At 36.7% G+C, this 18,219-nt stretch overlaps 3 protein-coding genes and 1 long non-coding RNA gene across 9 annotated transcripts in view; 2 read left to right on the forward strand and 2 right to left on the reverse strand.

Moving 5' to 3' along the window:
* The window catches only part of LOC110373270 (AF4/FMR2 family member 1), a 152,185-nt gene extending 147,291 nt beyond the window's left edge, over nucleotides 1–4,894 (forward strand). For all 6 annotated transcript variants that reach the window (XM_021330495.3, XM_021330496.3, XM_049841429.2 and 3 more), the window contains one exon: nucleotides 769–4,894. In XM_021330495.3, the coding sequence (XP_021186170.3) occupies nucleotides 769–887 (119 nt within the window). In that variant the 3' untranslated portion in view covers nucleotides 888–4,894. The remainder of the gene's footprint in view (nucleotides 1–768) is intronic.
* Nucleotides 4,895–9,541: 4,647 nt separating this feature from the next.
* LOC126054767 (uncharacterized) lies at nucleotides 9,542–11,707 on the reverse strand. Its single transcript, XM_049841439.2, has 2 exons — nucleotides 10,909–11,707; nucleotides 9,542–10,061 (listed from the first exon to the last, which is right to left on the reverse strand). Exons 1-2 carry the CDS (start codon nucleotides 11,677–11,679, stop codon nucleotides 9,762–9,764), a joined length of 1,071 nt encoding a protein of 356 aa, XP_049697396.2. The 5' UTR covers nucleotides 11,680–11,707; the 3' UTR covers nucleotides 9,542–9,761.
* Nucleotides 11,708–12,456: 749 nt separating this feature from the next.
* Nucleotides 12,457–13,556, forward strand: LOC126056495 (putative nuclease HARBI1). Its single transcript, XM_049849748.2, is given in 3 exon segments — nucleotides 12,457–12,551; nucleotides 12,656–13,263; nucleotides 13,266–13,556. Coding segments are annotated over 3 exon segments (957 nt in total). The 3' UTR covers nucleotides 13,520–13,556.
* A 223-nt stretch (nucleotides 13,557–13,779) lies between these two features.
* On the reverse strand, nucleotides 13,780–14,351 carry LOC135118181 (uncharacterized). Its single transcript, XR_010277411.1, has 2 exons — nucleotides 14,188–14,351; nucleotides 13,780–14,108 (listed from the first exon to the last, which is right to left on the reverse strand). It is a non-coding gene; the product is annotated as an uncharacterized LOC135118181 (long non-coding RNA).
* Between the last annotated feature and the right edge of the window lie 3,868 nt (nucleotides 14,352–18,219).

Raw genomic sequence — 18,219 nt, forward strand, 5'->3', positions numbered from 1 at the left:
GTCTTGAGATTAGCGATTATTTGAACAATTCTTTCGGTGTTACATAGCCCATTTATCGAGGAATATAGCCTTATGCTACTTTTTATCCGGTTTCGTGCAGAGGTTCCCACGGGATGCGGGTGAAACCGCTGGCAGAAGCTAGTCATTAATAATCTTACATTACCCTTAGTCTAGACAGGCTACATTTTTGTACCTGTAGCTTCAACATGTAGTCGTGGTGGCCTAGTGGGTAAAGCACCAACCTCTCATGTATGAGTGTGTGGGTTCGATTTCAAGTCAGGCAAGTACCAATGCAACTTGTTCTAAGTTTGTATGTACTTTCTAAGTATATCTTAGACACCAACGGCTGATAAAAAGGTGAAGGAAAACATCTCGAGGAAACCTGGTCTATATAGTCTGAAATCACCAACCCTCATTGAGCATGCGTGGTGATTAACGCTTAACCCGTCTCCGTGTGAGAGGAGGCCTGTACCCAGCAGTGGGACGATAAAAAAAACTGTAACTTGGAGCTTCAGCATAGTGGCCTACAACATTGCAGACATAATGCAACATTGCAGTCATAAATTGCTCGGACCTAAGTGTCTGTAAAATATTTTTGTAATGGTCAGGCAACTATTGTTACTAGACGCGCCCTTATAACTACTACACTATATATTATACTACTATACACTATATATATACTACTATATATTATGTACTTGTGTTTTTCAAAAAGAACATTCTTCGTCATTAAACCTATATTTTAACATGACTTTTCTCACATTACAGATCTGTTCATATCAGTGGACCGTAAATGCGGGCCGTTGTCGCTATCGTCGACGTTCCGTCACCTCGTGCAGTACGTGCGTCACGCCATCTCGCTACTCAAGCACGTGCCACGCGACTGACGCCCCATACGACACCCCACCTGACCTACACACAGGAATACACAATACAAACACTCTCAAAACGCCCTCTATACTCCCTTTCAATAGACACTCAATTAAAGCTGAACAATCTTGATACTTGAGTATATAGAAATATGTATTAAAGAAATGAATTACTGCTTAAAATAATTATTCTATTGAATAATAATTGTTATTATTGCAATGTAATATTGATTTTTGGCCAAATTTTGTTATTAAATTGAATTTTGAAATAAAAAATTAAATATCAAGATTGTTTACGTTTAGTTAAGTGGCTACTCAAATGGAGTGTTGCCGGATCAGCTTGCAACAATCAACCGCTCTCGAGTAAGCTGTAACAACATATCTTGTATGACTCTAATGTGTGAGAAATTTGACAGCCAACAGCGGTTCATTGGTACAAGCTTCAAATGTCTTTATTGTCAATGTTTCACTGTTGTAGCGATTCGATAACGCTACGTAGTTATAGTTTCATTGAACGAATGTGAATGCTTCACCGTCCTTCAATGGAAATAGTATGCGTCGTCCAATCGCTGCAATGTGTGAAATGGCTCGCTACGCATTTATGAGAAGATCGACTGTTCGATAGTCGTCTTACGGCATAAGTTTTGTAACTCAGCAATATTGAATGAGAGTTCGTAAGTAGAGGTTATCCCAATAACAGCGTGATATCGGTTGAGTGCGCGTCTGACCTACGAGCAGTGGGTTCGAGTCCGTACACGACAATATCGCTAAACTCAGTCTTCGCATTTCGTTCTCTTCCCAAATCGATGACCAAAAGCAAAATGTAAAAATTTGTAAGAAAATTGTAAATAAGGCATCGTTGCGTAGCAACGGGCGAGCGACGAGTCACGTGTTGGCCGACTCTGTAATTATAAGTGATAGACTAATCATATCTTAAGTGTTTTTCGTTGTAGCGTTACTTCCCTATCAATGGAAATGTTTTACTGTCGGGAACACATATACGAATTGCTCGTTTCTTAGTGTTATGGGAGTTATACGACAAAAATAATATTTTGATCGCATGTGGGCCAATCGAGTATATTATTAATATCTCAACATGTATGGGATCACCTGTAGGTCTTCGCAATAATTTACTGATTTATACTTTCGCTGTGTTGATTTACGCGAGTGATGTCTGATATGATTTATAATTTAGTTTAGATGTTTAATGTAGTGCAACGGCGACAAACTGATCACTCGACGATGTAACGGGGCGATTCCACTTGACACCAATTATATCAAATACATTGTGCTTCGCTCAAGCCGACCGGTACATAAAATCAGCTAACAATTTACGATACTGACTTAAAAGCAAGATTGACGGTGCAAGCCTGACAGGCTGTTTATCGAAATTGTTTGTGACTATAAAACGACGTGATATTTCATCTACCTCATCAAACGTTAAGGTCGCTACTTAAACATAGAGTTGATACAAAAATACTTCCGCACTAATATACTTCCAAACGGACAGACAACAATGACTAGGTGATAATTAGTAGCAAGGAAAAATGAAAGGAGCCGTTAAAGACTGGCTGAACATTTTTCTGCCAAAAGTCATTGTTGATTTGCACTTGAATAATGTTGGGCAAAAGAAAGATTGCGAAATGAGAAATAGATTCTTTGAATAATGAGTAATGTACCGGACAGCTGAGAGCGTCGCACATATGAACGTATAGCGAACAACACGTGTTCCTATCCGCCAGATAACTGAACACAGAACAATCATTGAGCAAAACCCTGTTTATTGTCATGTCTTCACATATAAACATTATTTCGTATACATATCAAATAATTTGGGGACAAATCAAATAGTTTCATCAATATTATCAATGGCGATCTATATAATTTTGTACGCTTAGAAATCGTTAAAGTACGCGACCGGGACCGTTGTCTCTGGTCATTGCATTATTCACATTTTTTGGAGTGACAATAATACTCTGTTAGGGGAGCTAGATTCGTTTGTATGTATTCCACAATACCCTTCAACGCAATGGAGGAAGAAAATCATTAAACATAATCGTTTCGATCGTGAAACACTATTCTGAACAAAACAAAATAAATATTCCTTTCGTGTAATAATAAAAAAAGTTCAAATATATTTTAATGAATACTTTTAAAGAGTACAATATAATGCTTGACATGAACAGATTTGACTCTGCGACAAAGTGTCCGTAACACCAACATATTATCTATTTCTCTCGGTTGTTTATCAAATTTATGTTGTGATTGTATATACATAATATTATAATATTATACATTTTGTAATGAATATACATGTTAGTGCCAGATAGGTTTTTGTATGAACGTTTATAGTAAGTGGTGAGGGGCGATCCGCCGGCCGCGTATCGGGAGCGACAAGAGATGCCTTGTACATAGTATATTGTAAGAAATGTGTAGTTTTCACTCTATATTTTAATTTATATTATGTAAACTATATTTATAGCTAAGCGGACAAGGAGAAATTAACATAATAATGTTTGTATAATGGTGCGTGATCGGATGTGCAAGTGGGGCCTGGCGTGAGTGCAAGTTCGAATCCCGTCGTGACACCATTTGTTATAGTAGAGCTTGCAGCGTTCAGTTGTAGTGATAGTTAGCGTTACGTCTACCGCTAGTTACCGCAGCCTCGCACCGGCCGCCGCGTTCTTCCCAACACGTTACAATACTGTCCTCATACGTCACGGTCAAATCTCTAGTTGAACACATCACACTATAGTGCCGGGAATTATTCCAATTAGATATAGTTGTAAATTAGTTATAGCTAAATAGTTATACGCTCTGGTTGCGCGAGTGTAAGGACGTTCGCGTGACGGAGTGCTCGATATCAAGTATGCGTAAGTTAAGGTTTCGTCTGTTGAGGTGATGCAATCTGGATAGTAGTGTAACAGTACGAACGCTCGCACAATGTGTATCTATTGTTAACGTTGCGTTCATTTTGTTGGTCTTAATTCGATATATTCGCAGCAATTTGACATTATCTCGATAACCATCGGTACTTATCCGCACAAATGTTTTATTTTAAATTTTAGTTGATTATTTTATTTATTGTGGCATTGTATTACTTTTAATTTAGTTGCACACTAAGCGAAGTTTACTTAAATTGATTTGCGAGGCGTTTATCAAAGATCTGGCATTATCGAGTCTTGCAAACTATTGGCAGTCTACCATATGTGAACCGATTCACGATATTTTGTTTAATTTATTATTTTTACAAATGAAAAATCATAAACTGCATCTCGTTCGGAAACTCGCGTCTATGTACTTGGTTTTTGTTATCGTTGTAGTTCATAATGAGTTATAATACAATTATATATTATTATTTTTGTTTTGTTGCTTATTTTGTGATTAAGCTATTAGTTTGGCCTTATTATTTAATGTATCACAAAATTACCATTGACAAAATAACTGTGATCGAATAATTTACTTACGAATCCACAAATTTATTTATTAATGATTATTTAACTTTGAAATCATTGAATTACTTAATTTGACATTTCCAACGTATCATTGAATTTATCCAGTTTGTGAGTACTGCGGTGTGACGGTCCATGGCTGTACATGCAGTGACTTCTATGAGATTGTTTGCACTTGTCTTTGTAAACAAAACCCCTCTACCGTGTCAATGGATTACTTAATTACATTAGTTCTTCCCTCACACACGTGTATTTCTATATTTCTCACCATTTTGAGGTACAATCTAAATCTCAATTAAATGAGCCCTAAAATTGAAACCAAATTGACAATTATTATGGTAAGTTGAACAAGTGCGCGCTGGTAAGAAAGCATTAGACGATTGTTTTAGGAAATTGTAAAATACTGTTTTCTTTTTTTTAATAGCATCTTGTGTTGATAGCATGTATAATTTGTTTTTTTTTTATTCGCGTTAAGAATTATGTATAAATTTGTTTTCCTCTAATTTTATTATTTGTGTAACTATACCTTATGTTATTGATAATAGAATACATTAATTTTTATGTATGGATTTATATTTGTTTCTTTATTTTACCTTTCCTTTTTGTTTGACGGAGGTGTGTGCTAGCAGACATAGACATAGTCAATTCGGATTCAATATACATTCTAGTGATAATGTTTGGAAGGGAGCTACTGTCGCAGTGAGGACCGCGTTTATTATGATACGGACGCTTTAATTAAGTGATAGTGTAATACAAATGCCTTTTGTCAATTTGCCACGAGACACGTGTCAGAGCTAGCTGTCGCCGCCATACTTGCCGTGCGGCATCACGCCTTATTGCAAGTGTCTTCTCAGCTGCCCATTTTAGAGTAATTTTGAAGCACTTTATACAGAACCCATACTGCGGATTCAGTACAACAGCTCGAGTGAGAGTCGATCTTTGTGAGACGGGAAACGCTTCACCTTAGAATAGTCTTAGAATAGCTCTGTTCGACTGTACATAAGTAGGATACAATACTTTAATACGATGTACCTGCATAAAACACCAATCGACACAATACCTACTTATTGCAGAAATGATATGAAAATATCTCGATAGCCATATATTTATCTCAGCTTCCACAAAATATTTGAATACCACAAGCAGCCTTTGTTGAACGTTTATACAATAACTGAATATTATGCATTTATGAATAAGATTTAATACATAATATTGATGTTAGAATAGGTTAAATGATACAAAGTACAACGGTATGTAGTTACTGAAATAGTAAATGAAAGCAATAATAGTACTTTAGTCGCCTGGAAGCGGCAAGCACAGTCGGGTGCGGCTGCCATACCTCGAGATATCACGCGCCATCGCTTCCAGTACTACTAAGCAAGCGTCATGGAGTGGTACATATAGTTGGGAGTTATAAAGGAATGCATATATGTTATGTTAAACTGCCTACGACCATCGCTGGTGTACTGAATCCGCGGTATAACAAACACCAGTTTGCAAAGAGATATCAATTATAAAGCTCGTATATTTGTATGTAGTCGTCTGTGTGGTTAGATCGTACCGGATCGCTGCAAGCTCGCGGCCGCCAGCGACGGCCTAACGGTACGCGCTTTTGTATACGATAGATAAATAGTTTTGCGATAAATATGTTTACGCAGCGATCGATATATTTATGAATTAGATAATATTTATAGATATCATTCACTTGCACTTATATTTATAGTTGACGTTAATACATTTAGCATAGGATTATTCAGTGTGCTGCGTTTGTGTGAGTACACATATTGTTCAGCCCGCCGTGCGACTTTACGCGCCAGTCGAGTATCTCGCGTTCAGCCGCACACTTTGTCAATAGCCGCGTGACTCGCGCAAGCGCAGCGCCTCAGCGTTACTAAGGCAGCATTCACACGTCGCAACTTTACATAACTTGGCAATCGGAAGACTGCTTGTGATGAGTAGGATAATGAAATATGTAAAAACAAATGAGTCGATAAAACTCCAGTTAACGTCGGTACCTACATATAAGAATGTAACTAGCACTTGATTCCATTTTGTTAAATGTTAGAGTCCTTGTTGTTCGCTAGTGCCCTTTTTACTTTACCTGACTTCCAACAAGAAGGCTATGTGTTCGTAGAGGGTTTCACGTACATTGTTCTAGTTTCTCTGTCAACGATTCGATACCTAAGCTCAACTATAGATATAGGTTTAAGAAGACTTGCTGCTTCCGACCTTTAGTTAGCAGTTTGAATGTCAGACTTTATTTTGCAAATATATATTTTTGTATCGAAACACCCTCAGCCTAGAACACTAACGCCAAGTTTACATATTTATACTCATCTAGTGGTTCTGTAATATTCAAAGAACTCAACACAATCAGCTCATTAACTTAGTCAAATATTTAAAGTTATACCTGTTACACACATTATTATACTGTTATAACTTTGCTATACCTAATTAAATGTTTGTTGTCATCGTTTATTTGCCATACCAACGCAAAGATAAGATGTTAATTAAGGTAAAATAAAACTGCAACAAAAACCAACAATTTATGACACCAAGCAATTAAATATAAGTTACCATTAAGCGAAACCATTAAAACAATAACGTTGTATATTGTGAACTAGCCACGCAATGCTGAAGTGAGTGTCGTACATACGAGTAGTAATGAATAAGCGTGCACGTTGAATATTTTTGCAGTGATTTTGATGCGCAGATCTGTCGAGACGTGGAGCCGCGCAGCCTCCACGTGAGAAGGGGAATTGAATTCGTTTATTTTAGAGTTAAATAAAGTTCAAATGGGAAATTTAAATTGTGCCTTAGTGACTAATCGTTTAGCTCCAATTTCGTTTGGAATCTCTCGATCTTGAGACGCGGTTAAGAGATGTGTAACGTTATTTTCATCGATGTCGATTTGAAGTATTAACTTCGCAGTATTTCTGGTATTCACTGCACTGTATAGTAATCGCACTAAATGTAAAGAGATTATACAGTGGTTCAACTGAGCGACCCTTCCGACTTATAGTTGAACTAAATTAATGCAATAATATTTAAACAATATTTTTGTTTTATTGGATGTTGTGATTGATTATATTTACAATAATACGTAGAGCGGTATGTATATGTCGTAGCAATAACTTTAAGTGTGGCAATAAGGTTTAGTGCATTTGCTTTTGTGTCTCTCGAGTAAATAACGATGTATATGTATAGAGTACCCAGTGGCAACTAGCTGACGCTGTACACTGCTTACATCATCATGTACGTACCTACAATAAGTTCAAATTCTTGACGTTTTAAAAGTATATTTATATTTTATAATATATTATCTCAAGTGAAAGTAATTAGTGACGTAGTGAATCAAATGTATCGAGTATCGTGTGTCTGGTCAATGTTCATGTCATGTCCTAGCGCTCACTCTGCTTGTCTGTCGCTTACACTCCCGCACATCTCCTGTGTTCCTCCACTCGTCCGACACACAGTATTAGCGTAAGTCAAAGTGCCAAGAGTCGCGAATCCTTTCCTAAGTGCAATTCCTTCTCAATTACTCTGTACCTACCTACATCACGTCTGATGTCGCACCGCACCGCGGCTGCCGCTGTGTCCTCTCGCTTAGCCAAACTTATCTACTACGGGATACTTTTAACCATAAACACCAATGTTATCATAAGACCATTCTAATTTAAGTGTCCTAGCTTTAGCAAGATTGTGTGTACCTATCTACAAACCTGTTGCCTGTTATGTTTTTGTTTGTATTTGTTTCTCTTCCTTTCTCCCTTCTTTCATTTCCTCACATTTCGAAAGTGTCCCGCAAGTCAAAGTGAGAAAATAATAATAATAATGTATAAATTAACGAAATCCCATAACGTTTAACTTAACGATACTAGCAGCTAATGTTAATGATATTCTAAATTATGTTTTGTAGTGGATGTTTTTATTCTCGATATGGTAGCATAAAGTACGAGGTGGTCTTCGTACGTTAACAAATGTTAGATCAAATGTAAGTGGCGGGACGACGACGTCGGGCCTTCGCTGTACCACACTGAGCGGCACGAGCCGATGTTACGTACCTTTGTAACGAGTAGAACGCGTGTATTAAAATAAGGGACAAACAAATTATAGTATAAAATTGTTTACCAGACGCCCCGTATCGGGCGTTAGACGAAAATATTATTTTTCTTAGATCACATTATATTGTAATAAAATGGTATAGAAGTATGCGTGCGGCGATGCGACCGGGGAGGGGATGCGCGCGCACGGTCGGATTAAAAAATGATATTTTTTTACGAGCGCGGCAACCTCCGCCCCATCCGCACTGCACGCACTCATATTTGTTATGTTTAAGAGGAAATATCTATTGTCTATTCCAAGGGTTGAATAACTACCAACACTTTTTTATATTACAATAATTATAGAAATTATTATTGAACCTGTCGTTTTCTTAGCTATTTTTATACCTTCTAGATACAAAATCCGTTTAAAAAAATGCTGTGCTGGAGAAAGATAAGCTGTCTACACTTGTAGAAGACATACAGTGACATCATATGGAAACGGTAAGGAGTAATCAGAATCTAGCAAGTCAGGACGTATAGGCGATGAAAAACATACATGTAAACACACATTTATTGTAAGTAAACTTGAACAGAAGGCTGATCTTTGAACAGAATAACATTCAAACGTTACACTTTATCGTTGTATTGTGAATAGGACAAAAGCTTTTGATCAGGTTGAACAATCTGTTCATTGTTCATATAACACATATTTGACAGCCTTAATGCTTCCTGCATAGGAAGATAATTCTAAACATCCTTTATATAATCACAATAAATTCACTTTAATCACCGAAAACTACATAATATATCTCAAAAAATAAATTCATGCAGTCTTGTACTTGGAGTACCACAAGGCACTATTTGGTGCCCGAAACTACTATTTTATCTTTTACTTTAGGGGTAGTTCTTGGAACATGCCAGCCCCTTTGATCATACATGAGTAAAGCTTACAACTACACAATATTCATATCCTAGGACATAAGTAACACGACGTCACTGACGCGTGAACATCTTAAATAAGTTTATAGCGCGGCAGATGAAGTGGGATTTGCTAATAACATTCAAATAGACCCAACATCCATCCAGCAACCATATTAATTTTATATAAACGACTGTAACAAAAAAAAGTTGTGCTTTCGCAACGTTTTTAATAATATATAATAAGAATAATAAATCTCAAAGCATACAAATCCTTGGTATCGCTCTAAAAATCATGACACCTTAAGGACTACATCACAAACTTATGTATTAATAATTAACAGTAAAATCACATTATAGCTGTTTTACCTATTCTCACTGGTTTAACCACAAGAGGCATAAGGAGAAAGAGCGAGTCTTAAGAGTCTTAAGTTTTGCTATTGTGATTTGACTAATGACAGTTTTTTTCTTTGGGATCATTTGTTTTTGTTGGTGTTGTAACCGAGTAACTGTTTTAAGATCCTGTTTTTGAGAAATGGATTATATGGTCGAGGCACAATTGGGAGAGGATACAACGGTAATCTTAAGGCTTCAACAGGATTTGGTGCAGCCGATGGTAATGAGGATGGTGCTTGGGCTGAAGCTGAATTTAAAGATGCGTCTGGGGCTGCATCTGGCTTCTGCTGAAGAGCTGGTACTTGCGCTGGCTTCACTCTTTGGCTAGGCTTCTTCCGGTTCTTTGCTTTCATCCCTTGCGGGCGAATCTTACGATTTTCCTGTAAATAGAGAATTAGTATTTAGAAAGCTGATCTACTTACCAACAGTTGGATTATTGCAGTGAGAAGTAAATAAAAATAGAATGTGGATATTTACTAACATCTTGTTCAAATAGGGATTGCAATCTCGATATCTGCTTTTTTATGGCGTGATTGATCTCGGACGAAAAAAGAACGGTTGGTTGCGAGTATTTTTTTTTTATAATTATTTGACGGCGCTGCCGTGGTTTACCTTAGATGCAATAGATGGCCTAAAATCATTTCTAAAAATTATAGACAAATACGTCAAACAAGGCTCGAGGCGTTTCAGTCTTCTGTAAATTCGGGCAAAGTTCAAAGTTTGATACAGATGCTAGATTATTGTGATTTAAGTAATTAGTATAAAAAAGTTTCTTCAGGAAAGTTGTTGGTAATCATGTGTACAAGTAACTGTCACTAATTATTACCAGTCACCCTACATGTGACTAGCTGGCTGTTTCCCTGCAGCTTCACCCGGGTCTTGGTGGAACTACTTCCTCCTGTACCTACCTAGACAAATATAATCTCAGAATATACTCGAGGAGTATAGAACTAGTTTTTCATTTATTTAATTTATATCAGTGAAATAATTTTTATATTGGTTCAGTGTTTTTTGAGCCATTACACAAAACAAAAATAAATAGTTGCTCTATACTAGCTATATACGTGTATGTACATATATTGATAAATATACATAAGGACTTATAAGAATCAGCCTCACAATATGTGCTGATATTATTTTTTAATAATTAATTACAAAATTGTAGCAACGCACAACAGCAAAGCTCACAATTGACCTAGTAAAATTAAAACAAAAAATTGTACACACCAGTATACGGTTTGGTGACTTCTGTTCCTTTTTAGCTCTGTGATCTGCAGCCTGGCTAATTCTTCTAGATCGCCGCCTTTGAGCCAATTGCAGTGGAGTTTTGCAATTACTGTTTCCAGCAAAACGCATCTTGCATACTTTTCCCTGACGTTGGTTTTTACTAGCTTGTTTTTTTGGCTTTTGTTTAGATTTTTCAGCAGCACTGATCTGCTGACTTATTGTTTGTGATGGGCCACTCGCAACGCCAGATGCCTCCTCACCTGTAGTGCCCTCTGCTGGTTCAGTACTCTGTTGACCTGCTTCTAAAGCACTCGCTAGCTCAATAGTTTTCTTGTAGTCTAGGTTCCCGGCCTTGAACAGCTTCAGACGGATTCCATCACTGCGCAGACCAAAAACAATTTGATCCCTTAAATTTTGCTCCAGATGCGGCTCAAAATCACAGTTTTTACTTAATTTCATCAACTCTGCTGCGTACTCTGCTACACTTTCACCAGGTAATTGGCTTCTTTTTCGGAATTTGAATCTCTCTGATAAAACACATGGCTTCTGCCGAAAGTGCGTGTCTAGCAATTCAACCGCTTCCGAATAGCTGATGGTGGATGGTTTTCTTGGGCTTGCTAATGTAAGCAGTAACTCATAAGCCTCCTCACCCATCAATGCAATGAGTGTCGGCAATTTTAAATTATGTTGAATTTTATTGGCGATGAAATACATTTGTAAACGATCAACATACGCCGACCAATTCCCATTTTTAACGTCAAATTCTCGCATTATGCCTACAGAAATCCTTATTTCACTTTAATACGTTTTATTATACCAAGTATAGAAGGATATTTTTTTATCTTAGTATAGATACATGTATGCAGACTTCTTTCTTTAATTGATGGAATTATTATTTATTAATCGTAGGTTACTACCACCTGAAATTAATTGCACAAAACGAAGATAGAAAGAGTATAAATATTAAAAAGTTTAACCATTTTGTTATCTAAGAATTGCAGACGCCATTAATAACGCTTATGAATTGACATTAAGATTGGTTTTAGAAGTTTAGGACCTCAACGACTGCAAATTCAGCAATTTGTTACAATTACTTACCTCAGATGACAGTAGAATTAATTTGAGCGTTTAAGGCAAGTTAAGAATTAATTGAAAAATCGGCCCTAAGGGCCGATTTTTCAATGGTCAGATAAAGGGAAAGATAAGGTTTATTCCACAGTTAGCGAGAATCTCAATTTTTCAATTGACAGATAGGCCCTAACGGTCAGGTAAACTCTCTATCCAGCCGATAAATTTATCTGGCCCTTTACGGGCCAGGTAGCGCGCTAACGGTCAGATAACTCAGATATTTTGTCATTTCTGCAATCACGCGCGTTCGTTTTTGTAGGTTATACTTGTGTTCTTGCTTCCTAAATTATAAAATAATGGATATTTTTGATTCTATCGACGACGAAACAATCGAGGAAGATGATATAGTGCTAAATTATTTAGAGTCAGAGAGAAGAGAAAGAGTTATTAGAGAGAGACCTGATAATATGTCTCTATGGGATGATAAGAAATTTCATAGGAGATTTCGTCTCGAAAAAGTACTGTGCAATTTTATTAACCCTCATTGAAAGTAAAATCGCCAACGTAACAAACAGGTAAGAATTATTTTCTATATAAATAATAAAACGAGATTTTTGTATATTGACTACGATCTAGGTAACATTGAAAGATACCTATATATTATTTTTTTATTTTTCAGAAACAATTCTGTTCCAGCTTTACAACAATTACTTCTGACTTTGCGGTTCTATGCGTGTGGTAGTTTCTACATTACGATAGGTGATTTTGCTGGAATACACAACTCAACTGCGAGCAAAATTATAAGAAAAGTTACTGAAGCAATTGCCTCTCTTCGCCAGGAATTTGTTACATTGCCAGCTAACAGAGAAGAAATATTATTAGTACAGGAAGGATTTTTTAATATTGCCCGATTTCCGAGGGTTATAGCGGCATTGGATTGTACTCACATCAAGATAATTTCACCAGGTGGCAATACTGCAGAAGACTACAGAAATCGAAAAGGTTTCTTCTCATTGAATGTGCAAGCTATGTGTACTAGCGACTTAAAATTTGAAGATATAGTAACACGATGGCCAGGTTCAACACATGACAGTTTGATATTCTCAAACTCTGCAGCAAAGTTTCAGTTTGATACTAATAGATTTCAGAATGGACTGGTCCTAGGTGACAGTGGTTATTTCTTAAATCATTATTTACTAACTCCGTTAAGTGATCCTCGAACAGAAGCCGAAAGACTATATAATGAGTCTCATATTCGTACTCGAAATGTAATTGAGAGATGTTTCGGGTTTGGAAAAGGAGATTTCCTGTGTTAAGTATAGGAATGCGGTGCCGAATCCCTCTCGCTCAAGACATTATTGTAGCAACAGCAATTTTACATAATCTTGCAAGAATTAGAAATGAAAGCGAACCACCTGTGGATCCTGAAGTCCACATACCACAACAACCACAATTTGAAACTCTCATTGCTGACCAGCCAGGACACCAACACAATAGTACAAGGGACTCTATGTTAGAATATTTTGAAAGTCTAATCAACTAGTAATGATATATTAATAAACACAATTTTATAACTACAATGTGTTCTTTTTATTATACCTCCACTTTACAGTAATCATATTGTTATAATCAAATAATTTGTGGTGAGGTATTCACTGCTTTTGAATAGGATTATTAGAATTTAACAGTCTGGGTTTGTAGTGATAAAAAATTAATTTATTGGAACTAAACACACACATTACAATAAAAATGGTCAAAGACTAAAGAGATCCTTGTTTTGTTGAATAGGTAAATGAAAAAAAAAACATTTTATAAATCTTTATTTATTATTTCTAAAGGACTTGTTCCATAATTTACACCAGTACGGAGCTTACTTAATAGTACTTCATGCATTTCCTGCTTCCTTCTTTCATCATTATGCAGGTTCTGCATTTTTAATAAGTGTGCCTGTTTGACAAACTCATGCTCTTTTATGGCAATTTCCTTCTGGAGCTTCACTAGCTCTAAGCGAGATTCAGTTAAATGGTCCAGTTTTGCAGTCACTCCAACTTTAGTAATTTTTTGATTACTTTTCAAGTATGGACTAATCTTAGTTTTTAAAGCCTTTGGCTTCCATGAAGACCACTTATTCTCTGAAAATAATGATAAGTTTTAATTAATGTTATTTTATACAATGTAAATAAATGAACTGGAAAATTGATAAAGACATACCTTTTTCAGTTTGATCCACTTCCATATCCTGTATCTCTATAGATTGAAAGTCATCAAAGGCCTTGTCTGAAAACAAATTAATTTACTATTATATTTTATTACACTATTATACTATGTACTTTTTTTTCAATAAATTAAAATACCATTTCCAATTTCACTGTTAACTTTCTCCTTTAAATCCTGTTGGGCAAAACTCTTCTTGATCTAAAACAAAAAATATATTCAGGTCCTTGTTTTCATTTTACATTAAATAAATATATATAGGTTGAACATTCTGTAAAAAAATCAGTGGCCATCATGTGATCATAAATCTATCAAGGATATGAGTAAAAATCAAACATTTATTCTTTTCCATTCTGCAGCCAGAGATTAATTACAGCACATGTTTAGTTATTTTCTAAAGTTATTTATTATTATTGAATTAGATATTTTACCTAAAGTACACGGAATATCGTCATCACATGGTACAATTACTAAATTATTTTCTAATGATTGCAGTGGCAACGATAGCGGGTCAACTTTAGCAGTCTCTTCCAGTTCTAAAGGTTCTGAAAAAAACAACAATACACAAACTGCTTAGAAAGATGCTAAAGATAAATGTAGTGCGTTATTACTTTTGTTTTCATAAACACTATATCAATTCCCATGGTAACATCAACAAAAATATTTTAAAATATTTGACTTCATACCTGGAATTTTGTCGCTGTCATTTCGAGCATCCAGCCCATTGATATTCGAACATATCGCGATAACCCTCTCCTGTATATCTGTAACCTCTGGGGCTGAAGAGGGCCCGCCACCAGTTTTGTACAGCTCTTGCCGATGTTTGGCCAATGTTTTTTTGGTTTCCTTTTTTATGCCTTCATATTTAAGCTTCAGGCTCTTGGTACTCCTCGCTGTAAATCCCGTAGCCGCATTAAATAATGAACTGATTTTTATCCACGCTGCTTCCTTTTCTTTATTGGTTACGGCGTCTGTCTGCTTATTTTCAATTATAGTACGGTGTTTTGCCACCAATTCAGTCAATAATCTTATTTCGCTTTTGTTAAAATTCGTGGAACGTTCACGTTTTACGATATTTTCCATGATTACACACAACACACAAAAAGCAAACAATAAATTCGAACGGAAAATAAATATTAACACGAAGACGAGTCGTCAAAGTTTAAGGTTATGTTATGATTCCCTCTAAAATGTGACAACCGCTGTCATTAAGTTGAAAATTGTTTGTCTCTTTCTTAGATCTGTAAATGTTCATAAGCGCGTCTCGCTCACACAGATGTAGTGTGAAGCTAGTCACAAAAAAAGGTCAGGTAGTAAACTGACTGGTAACTATGCTTTGAAAAATTGAAACTCTTTATTGGTTCGTTAAAGAATCAGATAAAGTTATTGATCAGTTAGCTACTTGACGTTTTATCTGACCATTGAAAAATCGGCCCTTAAAAACAAGTATTTATTTAGTCGTTTAAACTATAAACTTTGAATCGTGAATTTATATGGCTTTAGATATCTTCAAAGTATGTAAATTGTGATGCAAAATCACGAAACTTAAATACCCGCACAGACTAGTAAGAGTTAAACTACAATACAGTAAGAGTGAATATCTGAATACCCGCAAATATAGGAAATGTTTTGATTGCTGTTGACGTTTCTAAGAAATGCAGTCGGATTCATTCTCAAACGATCGTGGTTTAAAAAAAATACATTTCATGAAAAATTTGAAAATATTGATATGAATTATGGAATATAAATATGTCGGAGATAGTCAATAGTACGGTCACTGAACGAGACGCAAGCGCGCCCTCTGGAGGCGTTTTCGGTGAAACAACAATTTGGCGCGCTTGGCGGAGTCGTGGCGGTCAGCGCGGCGTCCGCGGAGCTCGGTCTCAGTTCAGTCTTAGTTCAGTCTTGGTCGAGTCTTCATTGAGTGTTCGTGGCGTTACTACCCTACGTTACGTCTAGCGTACCTAGTGTTATTGCCTAGCGTTGTAGATCCAAATTTATCTCTTTGCTTGATTACCCTAACTGATGTCGGACGATAGAGCCAGCCATCCTGATGGCGCCTCCGACATCAGAAGTGGGATGCAATGAAAATAAATTTCTACACACTAACAAAAAAAAAATGGAACGTCGATAATTTCCAATGGAGGTTTTAGTAGAAAATTGATTGGGAATTTCAGCGAAGGTACAAGTATGGTAACCACGGTTATGGTAATGGTATCGGTTTCCATTGTTACATGTCAAGTTAGTTATTGAAGGTATGCTAGAAAATTAACCGAATTTGTTTTTTTTTTTTTCTTTTCATGTTTCAACAATGACGGTGGTTATTGTGCAATCTGGCGGCAAAATTGCGACCGTGACTGGAGCATCCCAGCTGCCTGCTAGGAGCCTGACGTGTCATCGTGAGTTCGGAGTGTCGGTGTGCATCTCCGTGGTGGCTGCGTACTGCGTACTGAAGCCTTGCTGTACTGCGCGCCATAGCGATGTGCGCATCGTCATGCTCGTTGATTGGAAACCCGGTGAGACCGATCCATTTTTGGTTTATTTTTGTGATTAATTGTCGTAAGACATTAATACCTAACCTTGAGAGGCAGTCTGTCTCGTTGATAAGTTGGTGACCTAGTTTTAATTAAAAAAAAGTTCTTGAGTTACTTGAAGGCGATCGCTATGTTTTGAAATCTTTAACTCTTAATAAAACCTACGAGTATGCCCACGATCGCATTAGAAGGTTGCTCCAAGCTGAGATTCCAACTGAATTGGATTTAGTTGCTGTTTGGAGGTCGATGACCCATGCCAAGGTACTTCACCGAACTCTAATTAGTGCACGCATGATAATTGTATCTGACTGATGATTGCAACTGATTTTGTTCGAATTGATTTCGCTGATTTTATTTCAAGTTAATGCTACTAATTCCATTGCAAAGTTCATTGTTCAGATGCAATTCCTACCTTACCATTTCAGTGAGAAGGACTGGGGCCCGATTCTCCTAATTTTACTTAAGCGTTCTTCGATTGACGTTCTACTCGATTCGACTGAGATCCAATCCCGACTCGATTACGATTGAAGCGTATGTGGCATTCCGCTATTTTTTCTTTGAAATAAACGTTTTTAACCTTTTCTGTCATTCAATAATGAATCATTTTGTCTGCAAATGATTTACGATTGCAAAATGATTGTACAGCTAACTACCGTATAGAGCAAAATCATCAAAATAGCAGACCAATCGCACACCAATCAAATGTCAATCGAATACGATTGGTCTTTTATTAGTAGCAGAATGCCCGATATGGTTAAAACTGCTATTACGATCATATTGCGATTCGATTTCTATTCGATTTTGACATTATTAACTTAGGATAATCGGGGCCCTGATATCCCTTGGGTAGATCCTAGGAGTGTTCCAGTGAGAAGGACTGGAATGCTTGTGTCAAAGATATCGTCATTGTGACAACTTATCAGTGAGAAGGACTGATAATTCTAAATCATATCAGTGAGAAGGACTGATCATTTTTCATCTTTGACACGCCCAGTGAGAAGGACTGGAGCCTATCGATTCCTGATTGACTTAGGTCTGTCTGGATCATTACATGGTGCATTGATTCGAGATTGTGTGATCTGATTTCGATTGATTTTAAGATTGTGGCATTCTTTCTAAACATTTCGTTTCTGTTTTGTTTAAAATTATTTTGTCATTCCTACTCGTGTAGTCAGGTAGGCCGAGCTGAAAAATTACTCCAGTTTTGTTTTTTTCTGTCACCAGGTACAATGTGTAGCCACACGAGGACGTGTGTATGTCAGTTATGGCCGTGACGGAGATAGTCAATAGTACGGTCACTGAACGAGACGCAAGCGCGCCCTCTGGAGGCGTTTTCGGTTTTCGGCCAAGCTGTGCAATGCACAAATGTAGGCCACGATCAAATGGTGTTTACACATTGGCGCATGGCTCATTCCTGCCTGGCAAACCACTTGCGATGGACGTCGAAGTAATTAAGGCTTCGGCTATTTATTTGTACACTACTATATATATTTAT

This window comes from Helicoverpa armigera, chromosome 19 (genome assembly GCF_030705265.1).
Source record: "Helicoverpa armigera isolate CAAS_96S chromosome 19, ASM3070526v1, whole genome shotgun sequence".
Taxonomy (NCBI): domain Eukaryota; kingdom Metazoa; phylum Arthropoda; class Insecta; order Lepidoptera; family Noctuidae; genus Helicoverpa; species Helicoverpa armigera.